This window comes from Physcomitrium patens, chromosome 3 (assembly GCF_059467195.1).
Source record: "Physcomitrium patens ecotype Gransden chromosome 3, ASM5946719v1, whole genome shotgun sequence".
NCBI classification, from domain to species: Eukaryota; Viridiplantae; Streptophyta; class Bryopsida; order Funariales; family Funariaceae; genus Physcomitrium; species Physcomitrium patens.
In genome coordinates this window covers 9,175,084-9,201,582 of record NC_143412.1, presented here as the reverse complement: position 1 = coordinate 9,201,582, position 26,499 = coordinate 9,175,084, and the positions used below count along the sequence as shown (strand labels likewise).

General features: G+C 36.7%; 1 protein-coding gene and 2 long non-coding RNA genes across 7 annotated transcripts; 1 reads left to right on the top strand and 2 right to left on the bottom strand.

The window, feature by feature from the left end:
* Window positions 1-12,672: 12,672 nt before the first annotated feature.
* Window positions 12,673-15,992, bottom strand: LOC112279357 (uncharacterized). 2 transcript variants are annotated; one of them, XR_012217273.2, is made up of 5 exons: window positions 15,915-15,992; window positions 15,557-15,730; window positions 14,460-14,947; window positions 14,007-14,128; window positions 12,673-13,533 (listed from the first exon to the last, which is right to left on the bottom strand). It is a non-coding gene; the product is annotated as an uncharacterized LOC112279357 (long non-coding RNA). The 2 variants fall into 2 exon arrangements; XR_002969001.3 differs by having other exon boundaries at window positions 14,007-14,947.
* A 4,361-nt stretch (window positions 15,993-20,353) lies between these two features.
* LOC112279356 (NAC domain-containing protein 105) lies at window positions 20,354-26,452 on the top strand. 4 transcript variants are annotated; one of them, XM_024513727.3, is made up of 4 exons: window positions 20,354-20,699; window positions 23,424-23,565; window positions 24,256-24,455; window positions 24,645-26,452. In XM_024513727.3, the coding sequence occupies exons 3-4, from the start codon at window positions 24,293-24,295 to the stop codon at window positions 25,643-25,645; spliced, it is 1,164 nt and encodes a 387-aa protein (XP_024369495.1). In that variant the 5' UTR covers window positions 20,354-20,699; window positions 23,424-23,565; window positions 24,256-24,292; the 3' UTR covers window positions 25,646-26,452. The 4 variants fall into 4 exon arrangements, with proteins under 4 accessions (XP_024369495.1, XP_024369492.1, XP_024369496.1 ...); XM_024513724.3 differs by lacking the exon at window positions 23,424-23,565; XM_024513728.3 differs by lacking the exons at window positions 20,354-20,699; window positions 23,424-23,565 and adding an exon at window positions 23,579-24,051.
* On the bottom strand, window positions 22,263-23,406 carry LOC149989495 (uncharacterized). The gene is made up of 2 exons (XR_016502064.1): window positions 23,115-23,406; window positions 22,263-22,983 (listed from the first exon to the last, which is right to left on the bottom strand). It is a non-coding gene; the product is annotated as an uncharacterized LOC149989495 (long non-coding RNA).
* Window positions 26,453-26,499: the final 47 nt, after the last annotated feature.

Here is a 26,499-nt window from a genome sequence, read left to right as displayed (position 1 = left end):
ATTAGAGACAAGGTATGATTACTATATTACAATATCAAGACTAGCAACCTTTGTGATAAGTTGGATTACTATAGGCTTAAACCATTTTCTATTTGTAAATAGATCAATCTTCTTACTTATTGATTACATCTACTAAAGTCTATAAAAATCCATTCTATATTCCATGCATCTCTTTTTGAGCCATATAAGACAGTTAATATCTTAAAAAAAAAGAAAAATGCCACCTCTTCCTATAGAAATAGATAATAATAAAGAATTTAAGATGGAAGAAGTCTTAGACTAAAAGTAGCTCCGAAATAGGTTGGAATATCTTATTCATTGGCACAAATATAATATTAGTGAATGCACATGGGAGTTGGCAAAGAATCTTGTAAATACAATAAAGAAGGTAAATGCTTTTCATCAATAATAATTACCAAAAGCAAAATAAAGAATAGAAAATCTTTGCTATAAAATAAAATAAAATAAAATAAAATTGAGCTTTCAAGATAACATAATCAAGATGAAGATCCTCAAAAACAACATGTTTGTCGTTGAATAGATGGCGGAATATAATGCATTTGGTATTACAACCTTAGAAGAGATTTTTGATCTTTGATGATATTATTAGATATAGAAACGACTTTTGATGGTCTTATAAATATATTATTTTAAAAAAGTTATAAAAGCCTCAATAATAATTAAATAATAAGATGGTCTTCTCACCCTAAAATGAAATGTTATTAATGGCTAAGACAACTTATCAACTACCTTCAAAAAGAAAAAAGATCAAAATATGTAGTAAATGTAATTTGTCGTATTTTAGACTTCATCAACATGTAATCACCATTCATCATAGAACTTGTTCCTAAAAAAAAGGACATAATGTCACTAACATTCATATTTATTCTAATAATTACCTATACAATTAGATAGAAGTAAATTAAAATAAATTAATTAGATGATATCTTATGAAGAAGCTTTGTAGACGTGGCTTTGACTTTACATATGTTTGTAATTGATTAATAGTTTAGAAACTTGATCAACAAGTTAGTCATGTGTTGCACGTGTTGGTTGCTATGGAATAAGCTAACTATATGATGCATATATAAAAAACTTACCTTATAGGTTAAAACATGTGTTTTATAATTTAGACATATGTTAGAGATCCTATAGAATGTCACTATGTAGCTCCTAATTAGATATTATATATGGAGGCAAGAGTAAAACCTTCACTCTTGTCAATGCTTTTTTAGTCTTTAATCTTATTTCAAGACCTTGTAGTTTTTTGGTCTTTGGCAATAGTCATTCAAGTTTAATATTATACCATCTTTGAGTGATTATTTAGTCTTATTGAATAATACAAGAATGACTTGATCTTTTGGTTCTTCAAGATTCATGTCCTTGACATATTGTTAAGTTTAATTAATATTGCATTATTCTTTTATAGTCTCTAATCTATAATATAATATAAAATAAAAAATTATAAAATTAATATTAAAAATAGTAAAGCCTTAAGTTCCAATTTACCTTCTTTATTATTTTAAATGTAAGATTTAATAATGTTTTTTTAAAATGATCAAGAATTTCATAATATACATAATTAATATTACAAAAAAAAATTAATTATTTTAAATATTAAAACACTTAAAATATATAAAAATAGTTGATATAAACTTATTTTTATATTAATTTATCTTTAAATATATTATATAATTCAAAGATTTAATTTGATAATCAAAAATCATATATATTTTTTTCAAATAAAACACTACAGAAATATATCTCATTTTTATCTACAATGTTAACTATGATGTATGGTGGTTATCATCACAAGAGACTTTTTTTAATATATGTTTAAAATCTAAAATATCTTCATTAAGTAAGTATTTAGATAATTTAAATAAATTTTCATATTAATTATAAGTTAGAAGTATAAAAAACATTGCTTAAATATATGCAATTTTAATCAAATCAAGAACTTGTTTTAATTGTATTAATAAAAATATCAAAGATTTAGATTTCAAAATCATTTGTATTTTTTTAATGGTATATAATTTATCATATTACTAGATATCTTATAATAAAAAAATTAACATTATATATATATATATATATATATATATATTTATTTATTTTTGTAAATAGATCTAAATTTAGCTAATAAAGTATAAATAATTCTATTGGTTTTTTATTTAAATTAAATAATATATTCAATTGGTATTTTATTTAGATTATTGTATATTGAATCTTAATTTATTTTAGTATTAATAAATTTATATAATTTTTTTAAATGATTATAAAACAAAAATTAGTTTTAAAAGCACTTCAGACAATCAAATAGAGCGGTACTAGAAAAAAAAGTTCTGAATAAGCAATATAACAGTAAATTTGGCCTATGTCTTGAATATACAAAAGTAAAATGTTAAAAATATAGTTAATAATATTAAATTTTATATGATAGAAATTTGAATATCATATAAATTGCTAAAAAAAATAGTTCAATATTTGTTGCTAGCTTTCTATTTTTGTTAATATGCCATAATATTTTTTTAAAATCAATATAAAATTTTAATAAAATAAATAAATAAACAAATAAAACATAAGTTGTTGTAAAAACATCAAAAGACTTTGTTTAGATCATAGTGGCTAATTGTTTTGAAAAATCAATTATATGAATTGATTAAGATTAGTGGTTGTGAATTAAAAATTACAAATAATTATCATTTATTTAATTTATTTTTTAAATTATTTCTATATGTTTACATATTTTTGAATTATAAATATTTTTTTAACTAAAATTTTAAAACTAATAAATTTTTTAGTCTACAAAATTAGCATGTATTTAAAAGAAATTCATCAAATAAAGAGATTGTTTTTACTTAAACCAATTGATTTAATATGTATTAGACTTACATAAAGCTATTTTTGTTTGGTAGAAAACATTCAAATAGATTAGATATAGCTCTTGGATTAAGGTTTAGTTAGGGTTTATTATCCAAAAGTAAAGAGATTACGGATGGACTCAATTGTTGTTAATAAGTAATAACTTGTTATTTTTTGTTCAAAAGTAGTTACAAGGTAATTAATAAAATTTTGATAATAAGATAATAGTTAAACTTATATATAAGCATATAAAATCAATATACAAGGAGTTAAATTTTGTATATTTTTTGCATCAACCATTAAGTATAATTCGGATATATACAATATACAAGAGTTAAAACATTTAGATAGGGAATCTTTTTTTAAAAAATAGAACAATTTAAGTCAAGTGATTTTTTAAAAAAATAAATAAAACAACATTTGGATTATAGTATGTTAGTAGTAGATAATATTTAAATAAAATCTATATAAGATGAATTTCTTCTAAATTAACAGTTAGCAACTATTTTCATATTATAAAAAAAAACTAAATACAATTGATTCAATGTGGTCTAATAACATTCCATTGCTTTGTTTAGGGTTGTTTTTATAATTTAAAAAGTAAAAATTTAAAATAAAAATCATTTATATTTTTATAAAATAATTTATTCTTCTTTTAGAATGTATAATTTCTTAAATGACTTATTCTTCATAAGATGTTTCTATTCACTTGAAGCATCTTGTTCTTCATTGTATAAATATTTTTATATCAAAAAATATATTATTTGATTTTAATAATCATTTAAGTACATTTAATGACTACAAGTAATAATAGATATAAATATTTTATATTTTTATTTTGAATAATTATATTATTAATAATAATTAATTAATATAAGATAAATATAATTTAAATTTAATATTATTTAATTAAAATATATGAAACTATATTATATATATTTAAATCTAAAATAAAAACCAAAAATTACAAGTATATAATATTAATAATTATTGCCTTCAAATATTTTTTTATAAAACAAACAAAAATTAATTTATCTGATTATAATATATGGTTTTAAAATAAATTTGATAAGAAAATAAGAAGAAACACATTCATATTCAAAAGAATCAAGATTTAGTATGAACTTTTTTATTTTATCATTAAAAATAAGTTCTAAATCCTTAGTAACATGCATTTTTAATGACTAGATGAAATACAATTTATCTATAAGAATATTTTTAGATTGCTTGGTTTTAGGTGTGTTGTATTTGATATATTCCTAAAAATATTGCTACATACTACAAGTCATCTTCTATATTTTATGTAATATGTAAGTTATATGCACCAAGACTTAATAAAAAAAAAAAGTATTATGGTTTTTTTTATTTCTTTAACATGAATGTAAACATCATAGATAGAACCACCATGTGGTCTTTTTTATATAAAATATTCTTCTATCTCTTAATTATTGTCTAAAATATCCTATTCATTGATAAAACTATAAAAGCAAGTCATTTTCTTAAACAAGTTTTCTTCCATCAATATATTATCATCATTGGCATTTTCTTTGTTATCATCTTCCTTAACACTATTACATCTTCATTGTCATAATCACTAAGATGATATTTTACAAGAAAAATAAATTCTTAAGCAACTATGTGTTTTGTCTAGCTCAACTTAAAGGTCTCTATTGCTCTAAATAGGTGTTGTTTTGCTCCAACTACTTTCAATTTAATTAGACATAACACAAGTATTTTTCTAATGTCTTCAAAAACTAAAGTGAGTTTTTTAGTAATTAAATACAAAAAAGGCTCATAACAAATATCTAAATCAGATATTTTAGGAAAAGTTGGAAAAACTAGAGAATAATTAATCTTTTTTGTTCTTGTTGTTTATAAATACAATCTCACAATACAAGTCTTTAAGTAAAGAACAAGTAACACAAGAGTGTAGGTCCATGTTTATGATTGCCTAAGTATGGTATTAGAAACAACCCAAAATGAATCATTAAGTGTAATTGTATGTAATTGCATTCACAGACATCAACATTGGCATTATCAATTAGGAGAATAAGAGGAATTAGGTAGAAGTAAAAATAAGAAAAAAAATCTAAATAATTTTTGTTTGTGAATTTTTTACATAATTTATTCATTGTGTGTTAGTGGCATAAATCACACCCGAATTCTGCAGTATGTTTCATGTGTAAGAATACATTATGTTGTGGATTTAACTTTCCAAAACCACATTGCCAAAGTTCAACAACAATTTTGTTGTGGTCATGATTCTTTTCCTACAAATGAGGACTGATTGAATCCCTTGCTCATAGGCCTCTCCTTTAAATTATAATCATTTATTTTATTCATATAATTATATAATAAAAAGACAAAAAATGGACTTTTGTAGAAGTGGGTTTGGTGAAGGTTGTGGCTGGTCCTGATTGGATGATTCGGGTGAACAGTTATTTGGAAGTTTGAGCTTCAGACAAGAAGGTATAAAAGCTTAAAGCAGGACTATTTTCTATTCACATTTTTTTAATATAAAAGAGTAATTAATTAATTAATTAATTAATTGGTGATTTCTTACTGTCTTCTCATCCCCTTTGGCTCAAATTCATCCGTATTTTCGTACATTCATTCCCACTTCTTCAGTATCACTGTAATGTCATGTTTCTTACTCCCAGCAAAATCAGGCTTGGTCCTGCTTCAATTATTCTGTCCTGAGAGGTATTTGCAAATCCCTCTTTAAACAATGTTTGGTTTTAAGTTATTTTTTAATTCTTTATTTATTTAATTATTTAAAAGTTTTTGGACTTCCTTTCATCTCATTTGAGGCCGGAAATTCTAGGTTTTAAAGCTTATTTCTTCTTTCAAGGGTGAGGCTCTGTCAAGGTTTTTATTCAAATTCCAGTCACTGAACACACAAAACTCTACGTACCCCAAAGTTCAGAAAAGATGAAAATGGTTTTGTTTATTAATTTTTATGATAGGATTCTGTCCATTGTGTGTTTATGCATTCTTTGCCTCCTCACATGCATTTGGATAATTCTTAGCATCAAATCATGAGTTGCCAACTTTGACTATATTGGGCAACACCCCTTAACCATTACATATGGAATTGTCACACTTGACTCATAAAACACAAAGTGTAAAGCGATGAATTTCAATCTATAAAGTTGGTGGATGAGGAAATGACTTGGAATCCTGCATTGTGACAACTATTGTAAAATAAATTTGTTCCATTAACATTTTTGGAAGTGATCCTGAATAGGACATCCAAGAAGTCACTCCAGGAGTGTTTTTATTTTGTCTGTAAAATTTGAAAATTATTTTTGAAAATATTAACATAAAACTATTATATTTCTACACTGTTGGATTTTGAGTTTTTGATTTATATTCAATTTTAAAGCATCAAAAAATGAAAAATGGTGGCTAGGGATACTTCAATGAGAAAGTCTAGATTGTTTTTACAATCTAATTTTCCAGAGTAAATATGTTCTCATGTAAAATTCTAAAAAACCACACATTCAAATACAAACATGTATCAAAATTTGGTTCCATTTGGTTAGATTTGCAATATATATTAACACCTACTCTTTAATCCTCATCCATGAGGTCCTCTATCACCTTCCCATGCTTGTGGTTACACTCAGGGCCTTACAAAAAAAATAAAAAAATAAAAAGGCAGCAACTTCTTATCATAATTTGCATTGGAACAGTAATAGCTGAGCAATTTCCCTGCATTAGAGGTTGTGTGCAGAACAGCAGGGCCACAGCACCAGATTCTGTATGCAACTGCTTGAGCAACTACAAGCACAGCAGTTGCAAAGAGAGACAAAGATGCAAAGGCTTTGCTTGTCATGCACATTTTGCAAAGGATTCTTCCACAGGCCCCACTCAACCCACAATTGCAAATGCAGTTTATGGCCAGATCAGGACAAAATAAAAAGAGAAAGAGCATAATTGTGTACATATAAACATATAAATATATATCGTATTTGTATCATGCATGGATAGAGGGTACCCATCTTTTAAACATATCTGATTTGCCTTTCACTCATGAGCCTTGGATTCAGCATTACAGAACCCAATGCAGAAGATAATAGCTTGAGAGAGAGTGTGTGTATGTTTATTTATTTATTTATTTATTTCCCTGTAGCAAAATGGTGAGAATTTTGATATAAAGCTTATCAAGTATTGTGAGCATAGCCCCAAAGGTGGGGGGCTTCAATGGGAAGCCATGATGTGGAAGCACGCAATAAGCACTTGAGGAATGATGTTGTGTATACAGTTACTTCAGAAATGGGCAATTGGGGGACCGTGGAGAGAGGGTCATGGGAGGAACTCCCGGGGGCCTCTCTAATGGCATGAGTTTTGGGGTTCTTCATTGTTCTCCTCCTCCTCCTCCTCCTCTTCCCTTGTGTAACAGTTGAAAGAAAGTTTCATTGTTTTTCTTATAGTAAGGTGCTCCATCTAAAAATGAGCTTTGGTGGCCATTGTGTTACCACATTGCAGCTTGTGGATGAATGAAAAAAATACATTCATTCAGTATTAATTATGAACATACTCCTCCTCCTCCTCCCTTTCCTTCTTTCTTCAAGTTAAAGTCATGGATCACAGGGCAATATTTGGCAGAATACAATGACTAGTTAAGAAAGACAATTGCAAGAAGATAAGAATATATCATTGGGGTATTGATTTATTTTTTAGTAATATAGGCATGGAAGTTGCACAAGAGCCAATTAGTTGACTACAACCCAAGTAAAACATTCCATTGTCCTGTAAGATAAATGATAAGGAGCAGCAGGAGGAGTGGGCGTACAAACAGGAAACACACAAGGCTTTAGAAAGGTGTCTCCATGGGCCAGGATTTTGAGCCTGTTTGAAGGAAAGAGCAATACCCCCATCATGGAATTGCTTTGTAGTCATGGGCTCAATTTGATTGGGTTCAGAAGAAACAAAAAACTATTGATGAGAGCATCCTGTTACTTTCAGTTTTCCAGTTCTTTTTTCTTATTTTGCCTTCTTCCTGCACTCTCTCTTCATAGTAAGTGGTAAATCAATGTGCCCTTAATGGATTTTGAGCCCCACATGTTAGTGTACTCTATAGTGTGTGTATTTTTATTGATTTATTTATTTATATTTCGATTTGATTATTTTGGAGGAAAAAAAGAGAAAGAATAGTAGTAGTTCCATTTCACAACATTAAATTGAAGAGTGTTTAGATAGTATCTGAGTTCTTAGATAGTAAAGAAAATATGAAGATTGCATTGATCTACAGTCAGAACTTAGTAAATTAAGTTAAATAGAAATTGATCATTTAATGATTAGTGATTCAAGAGGATAAATTATTTATTTTTATTTCTTATTATGCAAATGAAAAATTCAATGAAATGAACTTTTTAGTGCAAAAATACTCCTCATCCCTTCACATGTTAACAAGGATGGAAGGATGGAATCTCACCTTTCACAAAGCCTGACACATAGACTTGGCAAAGAAGTAGTGTACCTCCAAACCATGTCACAAAACAGAGACTACTCAACAATAAATAAGTAATTCATGCATCTTTCTTGATATATGCTAACCTTGATTTAGAAGAAATACAATACAATTCAAACCTCATGCCTCTCTATCTATCTATCTATCTATCTATCTATATATATATAAGAATGGACTGGTGTAAGGGTTCTGGACTTTTGCTAAGCCACTGAACATTTATTTTTACGAGTTTTATTTTTTATTTTTTTTATTAATAAGTTGAATGTATTAATAAAAGAATAGTTAGATTGTGATTTGTTGACGTTTAGTGCTATGTTATCCTGGCAAGGTCATTCAACTTGAGTCTATGTTAAACATGGATGTATTCTCAACTTATTGAAACACATTGACTCCAGAAACAATTTCTTTTTTCCACAAAGATGTTTGTTAACTTTTTGATGTCACTTAGCCCAGAGAATCTAGGTTTGTCTCTTTGCCTTCAACAACTTTGTCACGGCTTTCAACTCACCTGCAAGGCTCCAACATCGCCAGGATATCAAATAAAACTTCTGTGTGTGCAAAGGAGGTGAAATCACACTACTTCAGTTACAAACACAACAAGCGAAGAGTGAAGAAAGGCTCACTCACTTCCCCTCACAGAACACACACATCCACCGCTTCCTCCCTTTTTCGGTAAGTCAAGCTTTTCAAAGCCTCTCATGCAGGTTCCAGGTTCACAATTTCTGAGTCTGTACAGCTCTCCAATTATATATGTTTTATTACAAGGGCAGTAACGACAGACAGATCTAGTCAAACTCTGCTCATGACTCCCTCACTCAAATTCAGCAGAATCAGAACAATAAACCACCCTGCTACTGTAGTACGCTGCAAAATCTTAAAGCTCTTCAAAAAATATCATATCACGTTTAAATACTCAACCATTTTTTATTAAATATACAATAAAAGGAAAAACCCACCTTAATCTCATCATTGGGTCCACACAGATTACAACGACAAAAACAATTCCTCGAACCCCAACTAAACAAACCATATTGTTCTCAACCTAATCATGACCTCCGGGTCCCACACAAGGGGGATCTACTCCGGGTGCTGTTGTTAGTTGTAGCCGTGATTATACGCCAGTGTGAACATGCTTGCTTGTAAGGCAAAGCCCATAGCAAGCTACACACACAACACTAAACCCTCGGAGCAGACAGAGAAAATAGCATCTTTACAAAAAAAGTAAGTAAGACCAAAGCCACGACGTTCGCTACCGCAAAGCCAAAATCTCAAACCCCAAGGCAAACAAGTAAGCAGATGACAGGTGACATATGCCGGGCATGCACCGAGCGCAACGTGGCAGTCTGCAAGCAAGCACCTTATCTGCGTTTCCCGCCATGTATCTGACCTGGCCCCACCACGAAACAAAAAGGGACAATCGTTCAAAGCAAGGATGAAGCTTCCATCGTTCACGTAACATCCATCCATAATCGTTTCCTGAGCTGGACACTTCCAAGTTGACGTGGCAAACCGCCATACGTCGCCCACCCAGTAAAAATCGAGCTGGCGTCGATGAAGTGCGGATGAAGAAGTGAACGAAGGTGAGGATGAAGGCCACGAGGTGGGGGCGGGAGACTTGCGATGGACGACGGAGGGTCGGGACATTTCCCTTTGGCGGCTGCGGGACCTTGGATGGATGGATGGATGATAACATGGGCAACGAGGGGAGTCAGTGTGGGGGGGGGATTGCTTGAGGGATGAGAAATGGGGTTGGGGTTGAGGGGTATGAGCCCGGGTTGTTCCTATTTATCAGTTGTTTAGAGTTAATGCCCTCTGAAGGGATTCCACGTGGCGTAATCTTTAGGGTCATCATATCTGGCGCTGTGGGGGTGGGAATCCCCGAACTGGGCGCGATAACAGGCTCTCTCCGTGGTGATCATGATGGAGGTAAAGGCGGCGCCCTCGGTTTTCGCATGGATGAATGAAATAATTTCGACGATCGTGGCCCATGGATGGATGATATCTTTGCGAAGGTTCGGCTACGTGTCCCCACTTTTTTCCCTCAAATTAAATTTTACTGTGTCAGAGTACTGTGGTTGAAATCAATGAGATTATTATTATTATTATTTTAGATGGGTGAATAGCATTCTGCATTAGTTACAGGAGAGCACATGGAGGCGTTTGATTCCAATTGATTGTAAGTGTTATGCACAATGAGATTTTTGAACCTTGAAAACATTGTTTGAAAGAGATTTTTCCTTCTTGATACAGATAGTTGAGACTCACAATAAATGCCAAAAGAACCAAGAGAGTATTTCATTAGAAACATGATGATTCTACAAAAACTGACAGACAATTTAATATTAAAAAATAAAAAAAAGGAAGACGGCCAATAGGACATCCAAAAAATAAGAAGGTATAGCATTGCAATGGAAGTCATGAAGTAGTACTAATCTAATAGGTATGTATGTATGTGCTTGTCATTATATTTATGATGGTAAAATTGCCATGCATGAAAATTTTCATTGTTAGACAAGAGTTCAAGAGCTAATGTGATGTAAATAATAAAATTATAAATCAGTTTCTTCTCTTGGTTTTAACAAAAAAAATATAAAATAATTTTGCTTTTATACTTCATCTCAAAAAAAAAAAAAAACAAAACAAAACAAAAAAAAAATATTAAAATTATTATTATTATTATTATTATTATTATCCTATCAATTTTCAGTATATATAAGCAAAAAGAATCAAGAAAAAAATATATGAAAGGAGCAATGTTTTCACCCTTCTTGGTAATATTCTACTTTGGACACAAAGGAATAATGAGTCAAAAGAGGACATGTCAAATAGTCCACACTAAATAAATAGCCTGCAAAGAGGGCGATGCGGGGGGCCAAGGGACATGAGAAGATCACCACAGGACATGGCGTGAGCTGGAGCCATTCATTCCCGGAATGGAGCTCAGACATGGTGCATGCGTGGCCTGGGGATGGATGGATGGATGAATGAGTAGATTCAATGAACTTTGGCTGGCATCCCGCGTGGCTTGGAAGCCAGGAAACACGAACACATCCATCCTCCGTACACTGCCCTTGGATGTGGCCAAAAAGGAACAGAGTGTATGCATGCATGGATGGATGAATAGTTGGATGGATGCCGCTGTGGATGGATAAGATACATTGGTTAGTTTACAAACACTGGGTGTTACATAGTTGTGATATGAGTTAGAATTGAACTTCTTTGATATAAAACTATGAGGCAGTGAAACAAGGTGATCACTCTAAATGAAAATGATTTGGTCACTGAAGCATGATCTTGTAACCATAACTAATCAATTTTGGATTTTCTTCTTAGTAATGTTTCTGAAACAATCGTAATCAATTTTTGTAACATCAAAAGAATAAAAATGGACAAGTATGACTGCAAACAACAAAAACGAGGGAAAAAAATGAACACAAAAGGAAAAGGAATAAATAAATAAATAAAATCAAGTCTCTTGAAGTCATCATTTTATATAAAGAGGCTTCAACTCCATTTCAAATTGTTTACTTACTTATGATGAAAGATATGGAATTTTGACTGTAGAACTGTGGATCCCTTGTGGTCAGGGCTAAGATGGTCACCAATTTTCACAAAGAGGCAATAAAAATAATAAAAACAATTAAAACCACTTGCAATTTGCTCAACTATCTTCTACTGTTATGAAGTGGGGAAAATGTCACATTATCTTGTGGTTTTCTTCATTGACATTATCACAAAATAGTGCAACTTCATGTGCATGTTCATATAATGATTATTATCACTTGGACTTTAAATCCCATACTTTTAAACTGTAATAGATGTAGAAAATTTTCAAAAGAAATAATTGGTATAAAATTTAGTATTGCATTATTATTTGAACCATGGAGTTGAGACCAACACAACAAGGCTCAATCTGCAAGGGACCATGCTCTTTGAAGTTCATTGAGGGGCATGCTTGCGTGTGTGAGTCAAAAGCACCACCACCACCTCTGAGGCAGAGAGAAGCACCTCATGTGCACCCCACATCACATTACAATAGCTGCAAACACTTCCTGTTTGCCAAATAAAACGCCGAAAACTATGCTTTCTCGACCTTGTTGGAGAATGTTATGGCAATTGTGATGGGCCACCAAACAATTATAGGCCATTTCTTGCAAGTAAGGTACATGTGTAAGTTATGCAAAATCTTACGTGGCATTCATTCAACCCTACCTCATGAGGAAGAAAAAGGGAGTAAAATAAATAAATAAACCAAAACTCATTCACAAATTGATACATAGAATGGATTCATTGTATCTAGGAATCTATTGTAATTGGACACAAACAAGGTAAAGCAAATGCAGTTGTGTGGATCATTGCAAGAGAAACATTTGTTTGTTTGTTTGTTTGTTTGTTTGTTTGTTTGTCTTTTGTTTTCCCCTTCACATATATAGACATAATTCTTTGATGAGTTGTAATAGACATCATTGTCTAATGACGGAGAAACCCAATTGGGTTTGTTCTTTCAAAGCAATGAAAAAGCATCCATCCTAACCTACTTGACATGGAAGATCCTTCCTTCAAAGCACACAAGGGTTTCGTGTGGAGGCATCTGACCCGAGCTTTGTTGGTTGCAACCATGAAGTGGGTTGCCTATCTGATGGTGTCACCAGAGCTTGACCTCAACCATCCTTCGTGAATATGTGGGGGCTGCTTTTGTGACCTTGACAGCTTGTTTGTTACAACAAGAGTGTATGTGCCCCTACCTTTTGTTCCTATTCTACTGATGGAGATATGATGGATTTCACACATACATGTACCCACGTATACTTCCTTCTCAAGGCAGACTCACTCACTCTCTCTCTCTCACACACACACACACACTCACCTATTTCAGCTCCTTTATGTATTGCAGAAAAGGGCTTCTGACAGTGGGCTCTTTGGTTCCAGAACAGGAACCAAAGCAAACTCTCTCTTTGAGTCGTATTGTGCCTTGACCAAGAACCATAACACACATGTGGTGAAAGAATACAAAGCTTCAACTTTGAGCTCTCTCCATTTCATTGAAGAAAGAGGAGTGGGTCCTTTCTTCTACTTCTTTTTGTTTTGGATGCTGGGTCCTCAACAAAGAACAAGTGGTAGAAGAGCATCATATATGCCTCTCTTGTGAAGAGGTTCAGGGGTTTGAATGTTGTTGGATATATTGTGTCCATCTGGAGTGTGATAAAAAATGAAAAAAATGGAAAAAAAAAAAAAAAAAAAAAAAACTTTGGTTTAGGAACTTTGGAGCCCCTTGTTTTAGAAACAACAATAACAAATATGAAGAAGAAGACAAGCAGCCAACAAATTATTAATGGTTGAATAACTAAGGAAATAGACACTTGCAGTACACACAAAATAAAAACTAAAAAACTCAAAGCACAAGAATCTTTCAATGCTCAAGCATGAAAGTTTCATATTTGAAATTGAATTTCAATGTGTTTGGTGATTCAAATATCAAAATGAGATGATTATTCCTTTTATTTGTAGGTGTAATTAAAATTATTGTCATCACCATCATCATCATTATCGTTTCTTTTGTGTGCAGAAGACAAAAAGCCATTCATTTGTAATGATCAAGAATATGAAGGCACACAATTAAATAATCTCAAAAGGGGGGGGGTCTGATACTTAGAGGAATACTTACCAAGTGTAGAAGAAGAAAAAGAATATGCTTCCAAGTTGGTGTATATGTGAAGCCAAACCCATGATCCCAAGGTACTCATGGCCATGATCACGGACACCATTAAAACACGGGTTAGCAGCTAACTAATTTCCCAATCACACAAATGTTGGGATTAGGTGTGTATTACTCTAAAACTCATGAGACTCACGCAACTTAATCATCAGTTTATTGCAAACCTGCTGGAAGCCCCACACAAGCCTAGCATGGCATGCAAGAGCTTCACAGCTTATTACAGAGAAGAGAACCATGTGACAATAAACTTCACATTTTGAACCATTAGCAATGAAAATTTTCTTATTGCTCTTGATTTCAAGGGTGTAAATCCTTGGAAATCATTATGTTATTTTCTTAGTTCTAATTTAAAATTTATATTTAAAATTTAAAAATACATATAAACAAACAAACAGTAATTACCAATGGGAAGTATGAAGGTTTGTGACACCAGTGTGCCTTGGTGCCACTGACATAATAGTCTTTTTGACATTGTTGATGAGTAGATTTTTTTGTTTTTCCTTCTTCTTCTTCTTTTTACATAGTTTTGAAATATCTTTGAATGTTGCCAATTTGAATGTATAAATAGTATTATTATATCTTTGGTGGGTGTGGGAGTTGGGTTTGGTCCACCCATAAAAGGTGTGGGAGTTGGATTCAGTCACCATCACCAAGGTTTATGGCAATCCTTGCTACCAACTCTATCCCAGCAGGTGGCACTGGAAGGCGCCTTAATTTTGCTTCTTCCTCTTCTCCATATAGAATTCTTGCATATATCTTTAACTCCATAGTTGAAGGGCATCTGTCCCCGTGCACTTAAAACTTATGTTGATTTTGTTTAATTGCCAAGCTTCATGAAGAAATAATATAAGACAATGCTAAACTCTCTGCAGGTTAATTGAGTATGTTCCCTGCCATATAAAAACTTGCAAGTTTTCAGTTATTAACACAAATGGCACATATGTCTCAAATAGCACAATGCAATTATCAATCTGTGGAAGGGTTGTTTTAACTTCTTTAATCTTGTAATCTGAAATCTTATTACAGGAGTTTTGAAAAAGTCTTGTGTTAAAAAAACCAACATTTTCAGGATGGAATGTTTGTTTGTCTATTATATCTAAATATATAAATGAGACAATCTTGATTGATAAATATATTTCATAAGTTGATTGAAAATAGATGCACTCATTATTATTTTTTATTTATTTGTTTTTTACACAGCCAGAGGAGTATACCCAATACATTGATTAGGGTGTGTATGTGTGTTAAGTACAAGGCATAAAGATGCACTCATCTCAAACTCTATATCTAGATCCTCCAACAATGTTTTATTATTATTATTATTATTATTTTATTTTATCAGTTTGTGCTAAATAGTTATTCAACTGTCAATTAATATTTCTTTTATTCTGCTCTAACAGAGAAAGGGAAAAAGAAAAAAAAAGAATGGTGTATATATATATATATATATATATATTCCATCACATATATGACAGATTTGTGGAGTTTCATATCTTTACAATTGTGCAGGACTTTATCCAGAAATAAAAGTATACATCTCATCAATATTTGCATTTGATGCCCATCAATCATTCATACACACTCCCAGGCAGGTCAAATTTGTATAAGATGCCCCTCTCTTTGTTTTCGGAATTTTTTTAAAGAATTAAAATAATTTAACTCATTTATTCCACCTGGTGCATATTGTTTGCATCAAGTAAGGCAAGGCTTGTGGTACCAGACCACAGAATACAAATAAATAAATAAATATATATATATATATATATATATAAAAACGTGCATAGAAGTTCATATGCAGCAATATGTCAATCTCTCTGCCTTGGGGAAAAGGAAGAGTGAGGAGTAAAAGGAAACTACTTGACGATTGTGGAATTTACTTATATATTAGTAGATAAGAGAAGTTGGTGGCACAGACTCTGTTGAGCCTTGTTATGTGTGTGAGAAAGAGCAACCAAGAAAAGAAAAGAAGGGACGCAGCTCTTCCAATCGCATGCACTCCCATGGAGACCAAGTGAGCTGGCAGATGAGTTGGCAAGTGATGAGTGGAACCTTCGAGCATGAGCTGATGTGGCAAGGCAATCTCTTTCCAGTGGAGCTGGGCTTGCTTGGTCATTGTATGCAGGCTGGACACACAGAGACTTTGAACCCATAAATGCGATCCTGAATTCCATTAAGCATCGTTCCTCGAAGTAAAAATATAGGAAAAAAAGATGGTTCTAAGGGCAAAAGAATGAGTAGATCTTCTCCAAGCGTGACAAGAATGTCTCCTAAATAGAGAAGAGAGAATTGTAGTATTTTCATCTGTTGAATGTGTGATTGTGAGGCCCATTTCCCATCGTGGGGTTTCTTTCCTTTTAGGTGTGAGCAGGGCTTGCTGGCCACTGTCTGACTGCCAGGGCATTTGTGCACGTCCAGTTGAGCCAGGCAGGCGGTAGCCAGCAGCTGACAGAAAGGATGCAAATTGACTGATTGGAAGTGCCAACCCAGACACCTCTCTCGGCACACCAAAATACTAGGAAATCCTAAATAACACAAAACAACAATACGAGTAATAACGCTCCCATTCCACACGCCTCCCAATCAACAAAGTGGGTATCACGTTGACCATCTTTTTCCCATTAATACTTAAAAGCTCGTGCATTCCAAAAAGTATTATATACGCATATTTATCTAAACAAACACACAAGCAGTTATACAAATATAAATTTTAATGATCAGAAACAGCTGTAGTTCCTCGGACTAATATTCCTTCTTGATGGGAGAAAAAAGACAAAATGAACCTCCAATGCTGTGCACATGAATGGTGAATATTAAAAATGTGACATTATCAACATTAAAAAATAAACCACAAAAGCCAAGGATCAGAAAATACAAATAAAGAAAGAAGAGATTAATCCTATCTCCACGTCCCTTTGATCCAAATGGGTCAATCTGACTGCATGCAATAGTCAGACCCAATTCCGCATCGTAAGTGAATCTTAATCACCAAGGTTTGTGAGTGGCCTTGGAAATAGGGCAGTGGGAGGAAATATATGGGCGCTGCTGTGAGTAAAGGGCCTGCCGGGTATCTTGCGGCAGTGACAAGGATGAGACATGTGCTAATGACCGACTGGCATCTGGCTTTCCTACAGCTTGCGTCTTTCGTTACCCACCTTCCGACCTACCCACAAGGCCTGCTGCCCACTCAAGACATGCGTTGCGGCTATAAGAAAGGGAGGAGTGAGTGTGTGTGTGGGCTACTACTGCCACTGCTACTGCTACAAGGTACACTTAGAATCCTATGCCTCCACCCTCTAGATTCGATAGCCCTTTTTCCCCACATGCTAGATTTAGCGTTTTGTTTTGTTTGTTTGTTTTTTTTTTTTCAGCTTTCGGGCAAGTCCACGTCGACGCTGGTCTTCTTCCTGAGGGGTCGTGACGGACGTGTCCTTCTGTTTCCTCCTCCCACCTGCTTGCTAGCTCTATCCAGGACATTCTGAATGTGCTGCTGTTTAACTAGAAAGATAAAAGCTACTGTGGACCTCCAATGAAACTTATGCTCACGATTTCACAACCCACCTCCCCTCCATTCCTCCAAGCTTTTGGGAAGGAGAGTAGAATTTCTATTCAATTTTGATGCAGATGGGGACAAGCTCTACGTCGCTCTCTCTCATCCTGGTGATGAAAAACTTGCATGGAACATGTGATGAAAGAAGACCAGACTCATATTACTTGTCAGAGGAATGGATGGAGCTTTTATGCTTATATATATATATATATATATATGTGTGTGTGTGTGTGTGTTGTGTGTAGCTCCAGGCTAGGGACTTGTGTTCATCATCATATTCTCTGCACAAGTAAATAAATTGCACAGTGTCTTTTATTATTATTATTATCTTAAGAGCAGTGTATCTATATTACTTTCTTTTATTCAACATATATTCATTTTTTCATAAGTATTCATACACAATGATTCCAAACTACCTAAAGATGAAACATTTTTTAAGATCAATGAAAACAAAGGGTGTCATCTTCTCATCCCCCCCTCTTAGTTGAGGAGAACCTAACAAAAGCAACATCAAGTCTAAGAGAATAAAAACGTCATTTCAAATAGTTGGACAAAGATTGACAAAAATTGTGGGTAGTGCCGACACACACTGCCATGATCCCACGTGTTGGAAGCACCACACATAGCTCGTTGATGGTGATGCTGGAGCAGGGATGAATTCCAAAACCACATGATATACAAACAAGGAAACAAACATGTCACCTTTCTTAAATACACAAAAAGGGGAGATGCTTAACACAAACTCTAAAGAGGAAGAAGAGTGCATAAGCCTACATCTTATTATGTCCTCTAGTTGAAGTCTCCACAAGTTGGAAAAAAGATTAAACAAAATTAATCAAAATAAAAGGACTGTTCAGATGAATGAGGGTAATTGTTTAGTTGTTGAATTCTTCTCCTGATCCCAACTTCAACATCCTCGTAAGGTTTTTTCATGAATTTTTATTTATACATGAGAGTGGAATCATATTCAACAGATGTACATTTAAAAAATAAAATAAAATAAAATAAAAACACACACACACACACACACACACACTACAAGCATGTTCTGCAAAGTACTCCTCTCTGCTGACCCAATTTTAACACAAACCTTTCAAATCCAGAATTTCATTCATTCAATTTTAAAGAAGTGGATGGATAGATGTAAATAATGTCCATATGCCACTGGGTTCTCATACATGTGAGATGAAGGAAAAACAAAAATAAAATAAAATAAAAAACAACAGAAAAAAAAAACAAACAAACAAACAAAAAACAAAAACAGGAAGGGTGAAGCATCTTCCACCTTGGAGTTTGTAACCACAAGTTATGTCTTTAGGACATTCTTTTGCATCGAGTCCAAGGCAAATTTGAAGCAGTGTGGTACTCCTCCTTGACTGGAGGAATGCAGATACTGCAATCAAACCTCAATCAAAGGGGAACAATTAGTGGCACAAACTCTCACATGATCCACCAACCTTTTAAATATAACACTAAGAATGTACAACATCCAAGGAAAAGATGTGGATCATATGTCATGATCTCAACTCTTTGAGGGTCATGTGAAATTTCCTCCATAGTTTCATAGACAATGGTAATGATCATTATTATTATTATTATTATTTTTTTTTCAAAGCCATTTTATGCAATCAGAAACCTCACTATTACCTTTAAAAGAGCCAGGGACACTTTGGAAAACAGGGCTATAAATACAAGATGGAACACTAGATTTCCACAGCAGTTTTTAAAGTTCATTAACTTGAAGGGAATTGGCAAACCAACTGATGTAGGTATAACACTCAACACATGGTAAATTGCTCCACAATTCACCTCAAGAACTTAGTGGGGTTTTACAATCCTGGATGCTAATGTACTTTACTCCACTTTTTAATCATTGTGGCAGGTATACCTCTTATGTGCCCAATAACATAATAGTGAAAAAACCACACACAGGGATATTGATGGACAAAATCTACCAGGATTCCTCTGTGATGCCATTCATAACAAAAGGCTCCTTCACAGGTTCTCTGTTGTGGGGACCATTTCCAACACTCAATTTTACTTTACGAAGGACACTTTGTGGCTCCAGATGATGCACACTTGTGTTTACGAACACAAGAAGGAACAGAACATAACACAGGAAAGGGAAAAGCAGAAGCAGAAGCAGAAGTACAAGTAGAAGAGACCAAGGTGGAGATCATGCTTATGATGTGGCTTTCTGCAGGAGGAGAGGACTGAATGAGTGTGGTGCCTGAAGCCCACAGCAAAGGCTTGGGGGGGGGGTAGGGAGGGGGGTGGTAAAAGGAAATCCGTGTAAAAAAGCAAGCGATGGAGTAAAATACATGGCAATCAGGAACAACTAAAAAAACAATTTATTTTTTATTCACCTGGATGAAGAGAAAGTGGTGAGGTCACCGGAGGCTTGTAAGTGAATGAACGTGTGGGCTACGGTCGTAGGGCCCACGGAGGAAAGGAAATGACGGCACCACAGCATAGCTGGAACTCGGGCGGGCAGGCAGGCATGGCGGATGATGATGCTTAGTCGGAGGAATTTTCCCGTCCGGTCCGGTCAAGTCCCGGCGGAGTAAGACCACGGCAGCAAACCCCCCCCCCCATTGGGCAGCTAAAGTCCGGGCAGCAGACCCCCTCCCCTCCCCTTCCAGGGGCCATTAGTTGGTGTCTAGGGAGGCGTGTTGGCCGACAAGACGGCTCTACCAGCTTTTGAGCACTCCCCCCCCCCCCCGCGCGGCCCCTTTTATAATCCTCGCCACCTTGCAACCTCTAATCTTCCCCTTTCCTTCAATTGCCCCCTTTCCCTCCTCATCGCACCACCGCGCTTCCCCTCCCCTCCCCTCGCCATCGCCTCCCGTCTCGTCTCGTCCTTCTCTTGCCTCCACCTGCATCTCTACTTAGACACGCGCGCAGGCAGACGCAGGAACGCGCGAACGCACAAGGAAGAAGTGAGCGCATCCTCCTCCAGCAGTCATCATCAGCAGCAGGCTTGCTGAGGCAGTTCTTGCTGGATCGTGGTTGTTGCGCCTAAAGCCCTACGATTCCCCTTTGCTGTTGCTTTCTGCAGGGCTGTGGAGTTTCTGATTGCGGATCAAGACCTTCAGGTACTTGACTGATACTGTTGAGCCATGCGAGAGGGCTCAATCTGTCTCTTTTACGTACATCTTGCATTGGTGATGGATGATGATGTGTGTGTGTGTGTGTGTGTTAGGTGTGTGGTTTTTTGCCTCCAGGGGATGTTCCATGGGAGGGATTGTCCCGTCTGCTCTTCTGTTTTTTTTTTGTAACTTTTTTTTGTTTTTTTGTGTTTTTTTTGTGTTTTGTGTTTTTTTTGTGTTTTTTTGTGTTTTTTTTTGTGTTTTTTTTTTTTTTTTTTTTTTTTTTTTTTTTTTTTTTCTTCTGGTAACTGTGATTGCGGCAGGTTGCGGTGCGAAAGATGAATTGTGGACGGTCTTTTTTTATAAAAAAAATTAGTTTAGTTTTTGAATTTGTTTTTGGATTTTATAGAACCAGTAAGTGTCAGGGTCATTGGTCATGCGTCGATCAGTCTCGGTACTGAACATGAACGATCATGTATTGGAATATTCGTGCCTTTTCGGGACTGGTAAGTGAGAGAAGTCGACTGTGTGTCGTTGCGTTGATGTTTGGAGTTTGATTTTGTCGTTCCTAGCGATGAATTTGAGTTCAAGGTAAATCGAGAGTCTTGCTGTGGAACGGGAGGATCAGGAATGTCTGTCTGAAGTGATTTTGGGTTACATGAAGTCATTGGAGTCATGGAATCATGGGTGGTGTTCCTCTTGATCAGTACTTGAATAACTGTGACTGTAATGCTCAATTTAAGGGCCCTAGATATCTTAGCCAACAAATGTTTTCCCTGCCTGCAATATTCATCTAATTTTTCGTTCCTGTGATTTTCCTGAATTTTTCTGTATTTGACTTCCTTATTAACTGTAGCATCCATGCTCCGGGGTTTCGATCGAGTATCCAGTTCCGCACTGTTGACTCTGCAGTTTCTTTCCTGTTCATGGCATTCTTGTAGCAAGCTTGAGTGATTTTTGACGCATGCTCCGGTTGGCTGCTTTCTGAGCTGTCAAAAAGCGGCTGCTCTCTTGACTTCCCATGTCCGAATCAATTTGCCTTCCAGCGATTCTTTTTGAATTACTCAGCGTTGCTCCAGGGTAATCCACAGATATTTTGAAGCATGACTTCTGTCATACACTGCTTGTGCTAGCTTAGGGCTAGAACCATCTGGAAATCACATCATAGTCTTGGGTTGGTGACATTTTCGGTATAAAACAGTTCTTATTCACTTGACAACGCTGTGAATAGTTTCAGGCAGCGAGTAGTTCCAGTATACACTTGGATCGGTAATGAAGGGTATGTTGTAATCGAATACGTGTCTCTTGGAATCGAGCCGAACTGCAGGTCTCTCGCCGAGATTGAGGAGGTTTTCAGTCTGTTTTTTTCGCCAATCTTCAATCGGGTTCAGGTCTTGTCGCCGTGGTTAACCTAACCTCCCGCTTAGACATGGGATACGACCCAGTGATAATGCGATTTTCAAGTCGGAGTTTATGCTTACACACAAGTTTAGGATGTCAGATGAATGCATCATCAATCGATCTCACATGGAGAGGTTGCAAATGCATTCATCATTTTCAGGTCCCAGGAGTGGGGTCGGCAGCTCTTGGTCAGTGGCGCATGATTACGGGCGGAATTCGGATCTGATATTTTCGTCGATTTTCAATACTTTTAGTAGATCTGTCAGTCATTCTGCGTTTTCCCGGTATTTCTTGTTTTCCGTTATCTTCTTTCCGTTTTCCCACTCTGTCATGAAGTCTGGTGTTATGCACAAGCAACCTCGTGACTCCGAATTCTTTCCCCTCGTCCGCCCCTTTCGATCTGACACAGGATCCAGAGTAGCTAATGACCCAGTACGTATTTCTGAGTTCTGGCACCAGCGTAGTTGCCGGTACACTGTCAAAAATGGAACAGTATGTAGGAGCTTAGGTTGATACTGCTGTACTTCTTTTCAACGCGCGTAGCCGCAGGATCTGCTGTCTGGCCCTTGGGTTGCCCATTAGAGTTGTCTGTAGAGCACTGATTGTCGGTCTTTGACGCGTAGCTTCTGGGCGTGGCAGCGCTGAACTGCTTATCTCGTACCTGAAATGCTTACCTTTCGTACAGCCCAGTGTTAGTCGTCACAGACCGAACACGCTGCCACTCACCCAAGGAATCTTCGTAGTGTACAGTACTTCAGAAGTAACAGCATTTAAGAGTGGTCATGACCAGGGAGCATTGTGAACGAACTTGGAAACTTGCAGGAATCTAGGTGTCGTAGATGTTGCAGATCAGTTCCCGGCGCGTAGTGCGGCGTCGCTCCCGGAAGTTCTGTGAAGTATGCACTCATCCAGTCACTTTCTGACTCACATGGAATTCGCGTACTGGACAAGATGAAGTTGATTTACCACAGCAGGTCCTATGGGCTCAGTTGTTGTAATCGATACTTCTCACATGCTTACCTGTGTTGAGCTGTTGGTGCAATTTTGAAAACGATCTTATAGCCCCGGGATCTGTGCCATCTTCATGCTCTGTTCGCCTTGGTTGGTCTCCAGACTTGCGAGTTAGAGAAAACATTGATTGCTTGTGATTCATCTGCTGGAGTTGTCTCGATTGTTACGCAAGTCCCGATTGTGGCATGAAGCCGCAACATCTTCGGCTGAATCGAAAGCGAGTTCTGATGCTGGCCAAAGCTGAGCAGCCTGCAAGGCTCCGGTAAAGATGGTGTTGTAGGATATGAACACTGACCCGTTCCTCTCGGAGCATCACAGGAAAGTACACATACCGGACATGATGTGCGAGAGTCTCCTTTACAGGCTCTGGGACGCGTTCGACCTTCCTGCTTCCGCGTTCCCACCCACATGAAACCCCTACAAAGCCGGGTCGTAGAGTCCAACTTGGCCAGTCAGAAAGGTTGGGGAAAAGTTACTTTGAAAAGCTTCGTCAAAAGTTTTTGTGAAGTTTCCGCATTCTTTTTCCTGTGCCCTTGCAAGGGTCATGAAAGTAATGTGATTTTGTCTTCGCCAAATTAGACGTCTCCGGGTGGTTCTGTCATCAAAGTGTCTGATTTACTTCGCGCTTATGATAGAGTTATTAATAGCCCCCCGGTAGCTCGGGGTACCTTCCTTGACCGGATGATGACGCAGCTCTAAATCTGTAGGTATTGGTCTGCAGTTTGTCTGCACAGAGGACACTACGATTATAAATGACGAGTACCACTTTCTCCAGAAGCTTTCCTCATTCAATTGTTTGTGTCGCGGAAGTTAATCAATGTGTCTGCTTGCTCTCTGAAAGTTTCTAAAGAGCTTTCTGAATACTACATAGACGCACAGTTACAAGTTGAATTGGATATTTTTGGGAGACAGTCTCGTATGATGATTTGTAGGATTCCCTACATAGGTTTGGCCTCGGGATTAAACGTTTCGTTTGAAACTTGTCGGGTCAGTTGGAGTTTGGGATTCAAGTTTTCTGATCTGATTTTGTGCACGGTCTCTGATGAAGGATGGGTTGATTGGTTTGGTATTGTATCATTCTACAGGTCATTGTTAAGTTGGCAACAGCGTGAGAGTAACTAGCTGACTAGTTGTGTGCTTCTGTTGACAGTTCCCAAGACAGGTCAAAGGGGAGTGATCATATCGAGATGACTCAGCCAACTACCAAAGTTCCAGTAGGCTTTAGGTTCCATCCCACGGACGAAGAACTAGTGGGCTATTACCTTCCTAAGAAAGTCACAGCCCGGAAGATCGACCTTGATCTCATTCGCGACCTAGATCTTTACAAGCTTGAGCCGTGGGATCTTCAAGGTCAGTACAAACTCATTGCAGTTTTTTTTTTGTTTTTGTTTTTTTAAAGCAATTTACTCGTTGAAAGATATCAATAGATTCAGAAGTCAGAACAGAGTATAGGATTTGATCAAAAACCCCACAACCTGACATTGAATTCGACTCTGTTCATCCTCATCTAAACATCCGATGGTCTCTTTCATGGAACAGAGCTCTGCAAGATCCAGGCCGATTCAAATGAGAAGCAAACCGACTACTACTTCTTCAGTCGCAAGGACAAGAAGTATCCAACTGGCAACCGAGCCAACCGTGCTACCACGAAGGGCTTCTGGAAGGCAACCGGGCGGGATAAACCCATCCACACCAAGCTCCAGACTTTGATCGGCATGCGCAAAACCCTCGTGTTCTACCAAGGCCGAGCTCCACATGGCGTTAAGACCGACTGGATCATGCACGAGTTCCGCCTCGATGACGGACCCGGCCGACCGGCGCACGAGGACGGTGGCTGGGTGGTCTGCCGCGTTTTTAAAAAGAACAAAAACCTGAAGCTGAAGTTGCAAGAAAAGGCGGTTTCTTACGAGGAGCAGTTGGGGCTTCCATCGGAGCACATGGGCTCTCCGGACATCCTCTCCGGAGGTGCACGGTTTGCGTATCCTGAACAGACTCGTTACGCCGACCAGCCCCAATACGGGTCCATCAAGCAGGAGATTATCAACCTGGACGAGTATCAGTCGCGTCACTCGGACATGTACGTGAACCAGTTCTCTGCGCAGATGGAAATGCCGACCAAGGTGGAGAACCAGAGCCATTCTATGCCGTCCTCCAGCATTTCGGATCAAGCCCGGTCGTATCTGTGCCGCGTCTTAAGTTTCCGGCGACCAGACGACTATCTGAACTTAAACCCCTACCCCGAGACCCCAGCCAACCCAGAGAATTCCACGGAATACACTGAGCCTCAAACCAGTGGAAGCGGAAGCGATGGCGATACTCACGAAGAGGAGTCAATTCTTGGTAACTTGGACAGCGTGGACTGGAGTGCGTTGTTGCAAGAGCCGACGTCTGGGAAGGACTTGCGGTGCCCTACTCCGGTATCGACAAAGGCCAACGCCGACGACATGACAGCGCTAATTCAGCTCAGACGGCAGAACTCGGATATCTTTTCGTCTCTCGATCTTTGGAATTATGCGCATGTCGCCCAGCAGACGTTGTGAGGCTCCTGGAGCGAACGTGTTCATCGATGATTCAAACACACTGATTCAGGTGGAGTGATCAATCAGCTTGCAAAGGTGACACGTCTTGCTAGCTTAATTGAACTCCACCGCAACCAGCTCTTTGAAATCACTGGTCATGGTGATTCAAAGGGTTGGGGGCATTGTACATGAAGATCGATGTAGCCCTTAGAGGCCGGGGCTTTAGCGAGCGCCGAGTTTGACCGAGAGACAGGGACGATCATATGCAGATAGATCTGTACAGATTCAGTCAGTCGAGCTAGAGATCAGACCATGGAGACCGAGAGCACCTTTCAAACCGCCGCACGTGGATCTCCACTCTGGGATATCTGTGCAGGAACTCAAACTGAAGGGTCTCCATTCTTGTTCGGTGGTCGTATGGAGTACATTGAAGCGGTCATTTGAAATCATTATATGATCAGCGGTCTCTCCTTTAAACTCATGGATAGAATGATTGCGCGCAGGGTGAAGAAAGAGCAGGATACATTGTCATAGTTTCCAGTTGCAGAGTCGAGAGAAGTCTTGCACATAACCCTTGCATTGATAGGTTCAAAGTTGCATTGAGAATGTTCAGGTCGAGTGGGGCGTGGAGTTGTACATGGTTACAGAGTCAGATTGCACACAGGATATTGTGAATAATTTGTACACGGAATTTAAGAGATTATCAGCATCACGCCTCGTGATGTGAGGAGTCATGTTTATTAGCAGCATTTTCCACACATTGTGGAAGTTACATTTGTATCAATATATCATCGATTTCTTATTTCATAATGGATTTACATTTTCCTATTTGTGTGAACTCATGCGTTGTTAGACTTTGTGCAGTTTCAACTGTC

Bases quoted from the DNA above. Each gene is read 5' to 3' on its own strand.
- LOC112279356 (XM_024513724.3), top strand. From the start codon at position 24,293: ATGACTCAGCCAACTACCAAAGTTCCAGTAGGCTTTAGGTTCCATCCC. The intron at 24,456-24,644 runs GTCAGTACAAAC...TTCATGGAACAG, and splicing joins TGAGCCGTGGGATCTTCAAG to AGCTCTGCAAGATCCAGGCC.